This window comes from Trachymyrmex septentrionalis, unplaced genomic scaffold, assembly GCF_001594115.1.
Source record: "Trachymyrmex septentrionalis isolate Tsep2-gDNA-1 unplaced genomic scaffold, Tsep1.0 scaffold22, whole genome shotgun sequence".
NCBI classification, from domain to species: domain Eukaryota; kingdom Metazoa; phylum Arthropoda; class Insecta; order Hymenoptera; family Formicidae; genus Trachymyrmex; species Trachymyrmex septentrionalis.
In genome coordinates, this window is record NW_017305375.1 from 1,025,860 (window position 1) to 1,035,602 (window position 9,743).

Here is a 9,743-nt window from a genome sequence, read left to right on the forward strand (position 1 = left end):
GCGATATTTTCCTGTACGACTTAACTCTTCTCTAATCCCCTGCTAATCTCCATTCAGGTCTATTTAATCCAAAATGTAATCTATTTTCTTACTTTATTTAACAAATTTTGTTCTCGGATATTTGATGATGACTTCGTCTGTTAAGATCTTTTTTCTGTGAAAATGTTCTTCATTCTTTAGAGCTTTTTTATTCTATTGACCCAAACAATACGATCGTATGGTAAATTGAAATATATCAACGGGATTAAGCAACAAGATTTCTCAAAAATTATAATGCAAGCAGACTGATTTATGAGTATGTTAAGAATTTAGGATAGAACTCGTTTCATGATTTTGTTAAAAACTTCATTATTTCTTTTGGTATTTTTCGGGATAAACCATTTGAAAAAAATGTCATCTGCGTAAATGTACAGATTATCAGGAGACACGGTATGGTCTTTTCTTCATTTATTGTCGCGGTTCCCTCTCTCAGTATGTCACTTTACCAAGCTTCTCACTTTGCCGACTCTAGTCCTCTTTCACAGATACCGCTCGTAATTCATTATAGTCCGGCGTGAGTGAGTTCTGCTCGTAAAGTACGAAGCTGGACTCTCGACGAGAAGGAAAACAATAGCCGCAATAGCAATCTCCTCAGCAACCATCACCGCCGCTGTCGTCGCCGTCGTCGCCACCGTCTTCTGGCGTCTCTTGGCGAATTGGAGAACCGGAACGAAGCACCAGGAAAAGGATCGCAAGAGCACGGCATAGATATCCTCGGCGGCCATCTTGCACAAAGGATCCTTGCGCCGCCACCGACGTTGGGTTCGGCGCCGTAGGAAGAACCGAGAGAAACAAAAACAGGGAGATACGGAGAAAGAGACGCGCGCATCAGACATGCAATAGCGACGCCTCCGTTGTAAATTATCTCGCGGGAGGCGAACAGGACAGAGGTGAGGCGGACGACGACGTGGACAAAGCATGAGAAACGAAGAGCGTTACAAGGCGAGGCAATACAACAGGAAGAGAGACGCGACGAGGAGGGAACAGCCGCGTGCGGCACAGAGTTGTAAAGAGAGAGAGAGCGGGTCGAGGGTCCTCGCTCCAGCGGTCTAATTAAGAACTCAGGCTAATTCAATTATAATTTATGCCTCGAGGCAGTACCTCGAGGTTCTCGGCCCACTTGCCCTGGCCTCCTAGGTATGGGCAATCAATTACACGAAACTAAACGCCACATGTCCGCGGCACAATAATTTATGACGATTTCAGGCTTTCCTCGTTGGGATTCCTCACGCGAACGTCGTGACAGTACATATGCCAGGGATGGCCGAATCAACGTCGACGAAGAGGAGGCCGCGAGGAACGGGGAAAAGGAACGAAGTTGTATAATGATAAAGAAGGTAAGGAAGGAGGAGGCGAACGTCCGCCGCTTGACAGGATTGAGACGTCCTAGATTATTTGTTTGGAGTGCAGCGCCGCTCCGCCCAACTCATCTCGCGTGCTCCTCTTCTCTCGACGCCTGCGTTCTGCGTTGCCCTCCTCTCGGTCGCCGCCACCGCCGCTTTCTTCTTCTTGTCAGCAACCACCGACGGCACCTTTTTTGCCGTCGCCGACAGTGAGAAAGCACACCGTAGAGATCTTGCGTGAATGTGCGCGTTTCGATAAACGCGTCCTTGGAACATAATCATCGACCAGACGCGAATCTACCAAGAAGAGATCATTTTCTCATGTACTGTCGAAAACATTTTTCGTCTCATTAGCGAGAAGCTATCATTAGTCGGACAGCATTTCATTGTTAGTTGAGCTGAGTAATTATTAACATTAGACTATTATGGAAATAGGGTCATTCAGCTTCATAATTTTTGCACGTACAATAAGACCTGCTCTTTTCGATACTATCAGTTATTAAACTGCTTGCATATGAAGATAGTATAAAAGAATGAATTCTTAGAATATATCGTTCTCTTGTGCTTGAAAAATGACACGACTCAAAAAATTAGGTCTCGCAGAAAAGGAGAGAAACTATTTTTTAACTTGACAGAAAATTATTGACTAATCTAATAATATTAGTAAAAAGAATATATTCTCTTAACGTGATAAAATATTTTTGTAATTTCGTTTCACAATTCTTGAAGAATCATTCTTTTTGAGTTGTTACGATTTTGACGATTTTTTAAATAAAATTTGTTTCTTCACTTTTGATGATTGATAAGATAATGTTAACTCATTCACGGTAATAACTCAAAAATCACGTTTTTCCAGTTATGTCACTCTTGAAGTAAAGGAGTGATATTTTGTAGCACATAAAATTGAAGTGTTTCTCAACGCTATTCAAGTCCGTGAAATTTTATAACAGAGAACATCATTCAGGTTGAAATGTGAAACTCAATAGAATGTGTAAAAGTCACGTGAAGACAATATCTTTATGCGGAGACATATATAGAATCGAAATTACAGTATTATGATTTATAGTCCGCAATGAAAACGTTTTTCCCATCCATTCGTTACTCTAAAATATCTTCTCAAAACGCTATAAATTAGTATTTAGGATAAAGTATTATCTGGCAGTTTACGATTAACGTACATTGTCAGATACGTTACATTATGAAATGTGTTATATATGACACCCGCATAATATATCGTTCCCGGTTCTTCTACTATTATGATATATTGCGGGATACTTGCTAATCTATAAAGTTAACGATGGTCTCTCTAAAAAAAAAAGTGCTTAACTCACGCCAACACTAATTTTTAGGCAAATACAATAATTATTCTCTTTCAAAGAATTATCAGAAAACTGAAAGTCACGTAAACTCATACTGAAAATCATAAAAATGAAAAAGAACTATTAAGTAACTGTAAAAGAAATATCTCACTTCTGAATATATTGAATACTTTTTACGTCTACAGCCTGAATGTTTTATGTATGATGGTATAACTAGACAAAGAAAACATAATTTTTATTCCGTGCGTCATTCAGACAATTTATGGATTAATATCTTGTCGAAATGGGATATCCCAAGAAAGACGATTTTCTGCGAACAATAGAACAACTTACGAGTGATTGATAAATATGCTGAGTAGTCGGTAACGCGTCATCACTATGTCAGAGCTGACGCGACACAATGATTCGGTTGACGTATTTTTCGAACGTTTGAGATGCTTCTAAGACAAGAGATTTGCATAGAATTGCTCACACGCTAATCAAGACGGCAAATATCCGCGAGGCAGACATCGAAATGCAAATTAAGAGAAAGTCCGAAGTAGATACAGGAAGCAGTGTCAGATCTTCGTGCCGCGTCGCGTGTCGTACGCGTGCACACTACGAACAATTTATACACGTGTGCTACACGCGGCGAACACGATGCTTCGTCAGCAATTATGCAATCCGTCTGAACGTCGTTCAACGGTGTTTACTATTTCAATGGAATTTTACAGATGCTAGGGAAATTTCCGATTATAAGTTTATTGCGAAGCCATCACCTTCATGTTTCACGTATTCATTCTTACGCTAGAAAAAGAGTTTGATTGCGTTAATTGGAGTTCTGATTGAAAATGGACAAATCAGAATTTTTCTAGGTTGAATTTATAATTCTAATTAATGAAAATGAGATAACCAGAATTCTGATTGATATGATCAAAATCTTCCGATTTGTTCGTTCTTTTTTCTCCGGAAATTTTTCTCAGTGTAATTGTTTGTTTAATATGTATTTATCTTTGTGACTCAACATATTTATTTTGGGATAAAAAAAAAACGATGAGAAAAAATTAATATTCTAAAAATTATCTAAATCTATTGAAGATAATCACACCAGTATGATACAGTAAAATGACTGAATGGAAGACTAAGGGGTGAATTAAAGTTAGAAACGCAGAAGAAAAGTATAACAGCTGTGTATAAGAGTAACTGCTTCCTAGTAACGCTAGTAACGCAACGAGGTAAAGTAAAAGTAGGTGAATCGTACCGAGTAGAAGCAAATAAGTAGGTTTTCAATTTAAAATTCACTTCACCCTACGATCCCATTCACCTTCCAGTACCTGCTTTACTACACACAATAAGAACTGAAAGATAATTCCTGTATTTAACCGAACAATGCGAACAGTTCGTAGAAAACGTAATTGAGAGGAAGGACAATAACGGAAGCAGACTCCTATGTTCAAATAACCGCCTGAATCCGAGTGAATGTCGAGCGTTCTGAACTCGATGATCGCGAGTCTACGCTTCGACGAGAGAGGAGAAGCAAAGAGAACAGGCAAGATGTCGTACGGTCGTTCCCTCTATAAATACATTTACCGTGTTTGCGGAGCACTTGTACTTGGCGGCCTGTACCGGTAGAATGCGACTCTCCCTCTGTTTCGATCGGTTTTTTTCTAAGGGCCAAGGTGCGGTAAAATTTGGATGTGGAGGACTTTCGAATAACTACAGTTGCTCACAAAATTTTTCCAGCGCCGATTATTTATAATAATCAACACGTTTCAACTGCATTATAAAAATATATTACAAAACTACGTTACAAAAATACATTACAAAAATACTTTTTAAGTCATATGATTAAAATTTCTAATTTTTCATATAATATGATATTAAAAAATTACTGATTAGACGTATTTTTAACGTTTCTCTCAACCAATATTAACATGAAATTATTTTATACTTATAATTTATAACAAAATTACGTACAAACTGCAGCTATTAACGTGTAACTGTAGCTATTAACTGTATTGCAAAATTTTACAATAAAAAATTTCTTCCTTATATTATCTACAAACATTTTTTTTATCGTGTATCCAGACATTCAAAACATCTTGTATAAAATGCCGATAATTATCGTTTTAATTGCCAACGTAATCTCAACTGTTGCGTAGAATGATAACGAGATTGATGAAAATTCCATCGTCTTCCTCGATGAAAAAAATCGCGCTGGCAATTCCTTTGTCGCATAATGCAAGTTACGATCAATCATTTTCCAGTACTCGTAATCTCTTCATGTATCGATTAACCGCACTGATCCGAGTGACCACCAGCGTGGCTTTTATCTCGAACTACGTATCTTGTATTTATTTAACCAGTGAGTAAACAGAATCGCGTTTTCGCGAGATCTCGATCACCTCGACCCAAAATTACGAAAATTCAGCGGAGAGTATTACATCAGTCCTCCCAGGCCTCACACGCAGGTATCGATTACAACTTCATCACCGCAGAGAATCATAGTCAGCATTCAGTGCGCTATGGGAATTGAGCGGCAATTAAGTTGTAAGTCGCTAATTAAGTCGTTAATAGATTTATGGGCGTTTCACCGTACCAATAAAAGTGCAATGGCGAGGAAAACAAGTCTGGAATAACGAAGAATCGAGCAAAAGTTTCTCGGACTTCAATGATCAAGAAGACTTCTTACATAATCGATAAGTAATTTGGTTAAACATCGACAATATACGGCTTACTCGAATTATTAGCGACGTCTATTAGAAATATAAACAGATGACGATAAAGCATAAATTGCGAATAAATATATCATAAGATTAAATAGACAGTTAAGAGCCAACTTGAAAATATTTCACTCTGAAATACTTCAATAGTTTCAATGATTTTATTAACTATAAAACACAAGTTTTATCGCACTACTTGAAAATAAAAAAATTCCATCGTACCGACGTTCAATAGAAGCGCGAATGATTGAATATATACGATTCATTTTTAAAAACTAAAGCGTATCATGTGAATCGCCGATAAACGCTTTTGTATCCGATATCTATTTGCGCATTATCTGGTTCGTTCGCGCCATAAAGTTGTATTATATATTATTACTATTATCGCAACTATTATTAGTTCGATCGCGCGAGTGGCACGAATCGTCTACCACCGTGCGATAAGACGATAAAACGACGGTCAAACATATGAACCGACATCGCGCTTTTGATAAGAATCGCATTCTTGGTAACGATAACAAAGAGAATGCTGATTTTTTTTATCCCGAGGAACTGATTCGCAAAACATTTCGCGGACACACAAAGCATTTACACTGTACTAAATTACTCTTCATACGCATCTCGCACATGTTGGAGCACCCCTGGCCGAATTCATATTATCAGTCTGATTAAATTGTAACATTTTTTTTTTAATTGGTAACATCGAAAAATATAACCATACGTATGTTTTAATTTCCACAAATTTAAATCTTAATAGTAGACAATTCGAAAACGAATAGAATCTTGTCTTTCTGATGGCACAAATCGGCAATCGTAGACCGGTCTCGGTCTCTCTTCCTCCTTTCCTTCTCTCTCTCTCTCTCTCTCTCTCTCTCTCTCTCTCTCTCTCTCTCTCTCTCTTCCTCGGCGCTTCTTGTCATTTACATACAAATTTATTCGCGCGTGCTGGCGACACAAATCGGTGCCGGTTTCAAAGACAAACGACGTCGCCGATTATTTAGCCTGGAGGGCCGAGCGTCTTCCTGAATGGAGCCAGTCGATCTCTCGCAGTCACGAGTCGCGTCGCGCTTTATACATACATATGCTCGTCGATAATGTCTTTGGTCAATAATCACCGCGCTCGAGCATGACACGCACGCGGCCAGCCTCGCAGGCCTTCGCACAATGCTAACAGGCCTTTGCGGAAAAAGTTGGCGCCAAAAATATTTGCCGTCCGGCGACAGCTATATATGTGAGAGCACTCCGTCGATAGGAAGCCGCCGTGTATCGTCGTTTTTTGTGCCGCGCCAGTCCGACTATTGGGAATCTCTATGAGTCTCCGGCTTATGATTCCCCTTCGCTTCATTAATACTTACAAATTGGAGCGAATAAAAAAATATCGGTCATATTTGCAAAAATGTTATTAATATTTACATATCAACTTACCAAATTTTGAACTTACAATCAGAGTTATTCGTACGAGTAGAAAAATTTTGAAGTTTTATATCAATTTTCAGATAATTTCAGGCAGATCAAATGTGTTTTACATTTATATAGATTTTAATCGCTTTGATTCTTCGTATCTTTCAGAGAAAATATTTTATAATGTCACCTCAATGAAATCTGAAGATCAATAAAACAAATTAATTGAAAATATAGGAACTGTACGTTTACATATCTCACTCAGTGTAATGGAAAATTAAAAGAATGATGACGATAACGATACAATACAATACAATACTACAAGCACATTTTTCTTCGCTCGGTCGAGCAACGCAAAAGTACTTCTTTCTATTTTGTAGAATTGGTAGATTTCCAAAATGCTGCTTTGTATTAGTTTCGAAGAGCGTAATCTCTTGGCAATTTATTTAGATCTGTTGTCTAACTTTATTGTTAGTTGTCGCTTCGATTGATTATTTGAGAGATCAAATTCTGTTCCGTGCAAGCAGAAAATTGCAAGAGACAAAAATATGAACTATTCTTGTATACAATATATTCTTAACTCGGCTTAAGCCACTTCAAGTTTTATTGCCATCAAGGATAAGTTCCAATAATAAACTTTGTTGAGCGTAAAGCGACTAAAATTAATGTTCAATTTTACTCAATTATATCACTCATATTTTTTATTTATCAGTATACGCGTTTCATTAAATAACCATAATAATTGTATGCTTTGGTTTTTACATTGTTTCCGATAAAGCTTAAACTTGATAGAAATCTGCAAATAGTAAGAAACGCAGAAATTTTACAAAACATTCGATTAAAACTTCACAAATATTACAAAGAACCGCCATGTTTGTCGTATTAATCATTTGTCTTAGTTTCACATTTTGCCATCTAACATATTGGCGCCATGGTACGATGATAATCTAATCTCGTGATATTATATCGACATATGTTTGTGTATGAGTGTTTATCACGTGAACTTCGAAAAAAATGCAGAGTACTTGATTAACACTCATACTCGTGCATGAGTAGTTATTTATAAATGAAAATTGGATGCACAGGTGCGATATTTGTAATCAAAAGAAGAGTACATACGCAGAAGGAAAACACGGAATCTCAATGTATTGGACTTGACACGATTCTAGATTGTCTGATGTAAGCGCAATATAGATTGTGAAATCTATTTATACCTAACAATTGACGACTACACGCATAATCATATTGCCATTAATATCATTGTTGTTGCGGGCGAGAATTACAGAGAAGATAAATCGAACATTGTCCTTTCAATTTAGTTTAGTGATTTAATTCAATGTGATAGGAACAAAATAAAATATACGTAAAGATTCTTGACGCGATGTTGTTTGTTTACAGCCATCCGGTCGTTGATCTCTCAATCGGCAATTCTCTAACTGCAGACACGATATATACTTCAGTGAAGTAAAATAGATGGTATATCGTTCAGATTAAATTAAAATATAATATATTATATATTGCGATACATATATAAAATAATAATATTGAAACGCACATCTTATCTCTCGGATATTAAATCTGTTCTAGATAAAACTTTTAATACGTGCGTTAATACAAATAAAATATTATCATTTTTCATAAAAATTATATTAATATGATATTCTCGATTATCCGGTGTCGAGAGTAAATCTTGGTACCAAGTGCCTTTCGATCGTTGGCTTATTTACTTATTTGATTTATTTATTTAAAATCGACATTTTTGATATAAATAATCATTTATATCAAAGATTGAATTTTATCGCAATATTTTAGTGCAAGAAGAATTAGCAATTTCATAAGAGTTAATATATCGCATAAAATACATACACATAATACTAAAAGCACGCATAACACAGTTGATGAAACGGCAGAGTAAGTGAAAAATGCGATCCTCTTCTCGGATTAGAACAGAATTAAAATTTTAAAGAAGAAAAAGAATCGAGAAAATATCGAGAGATATTATTTCTGTTAATAGATGGAAACGCTTGCCAGATAGGTACTAAAAAAGGCTGGTAGCTTGAAGGAACGAACCAGGCCAAGAAGCCTCGAAAGAAAAGCTTCGAGGGAGTACTCCTTGATATTCGGAATTTAATCGCTCGTATATCCACCATTACCTCTCTATCTTGAACAGCAATTATTGTCAACCGCGTCCTTTGCCTTTCGGTCGGTAGATGAATCTACTTCGACGCTATCGAGCGCACATTATGTGCGTGCACACGTACACGTATCAATGTACTATCATGCATACGTGTAGTACGTTATACTGGCATGAAACGTATATAACTCCACTTTATCGCAGCCATTAAGGAGACATTAAGTTCCTCTGCCAAGGGAACCAGCTTGACGCTAAGGACAAAAATGGCTCGGTGGCTTTCGTTGGGAAATCTGAGTGCATGACCGCAAGGTCGACAAAATGTATCAGACCGCGCGATCGCCGCGCAAGAAAGAAGTGCGTCTTGCGCAAATAACCGCTGTCGCTATCATCCATGTGCCTTAATCGAGATTTACCATTCGGTACTCAATATTACCGTTAAAAGGCGCACTGACGGATTTTACAAACTGCCGCCGAGTTTAGTTTCGATATCGGCGTAGGACACTCTTTACGATAATGGAACTGCTCGTATACTTCGATCGGCGTTCTTGAGAAAGTATACGCCGCACGAGAGATTAAGGAAATCGATTTGCGTTCGAGAGAGACAGGCATTCACATAATTTCGTCCAGACGCGACGTATCCGTCTGGAGAAGTGTCTTCACGAAAATCGGACGGTGCAACAAAGGAGATAAATATACGAGTATATAAGTAGGAATCGATGGCAAAAGCATTAACATTCCAAACGGAATACCGCCATAAATATCGGCTCGAAAGATACGCGAGATACAATCGGCAGAAAATACACGG

At 37.5% G+C, this 9,743-nt stretch overlaps 1 protein-coding gene across 1 annotated transcript in view; it reads right to left on the reverse strand.

Moving 5' to 3' along the window:
• The window catches only part of LOC108748214, a 32,016-nt gene extending 31,252 nt beyond the window's left edge, over positions 1 to 764 (reverse strand). The window contains exon 1 of the mRNA XM_018486248.1: positions 580 to 764. Within this exon, the coding sequence (XP_018341750.1) occupies positions 580 to 764 (185 nt within the window). The remainder of the gene's footprint in view (positions 1 to 579) is intronic.
• Positions 765 to 9,743: the final 8,979 nt, after the last annotated feature.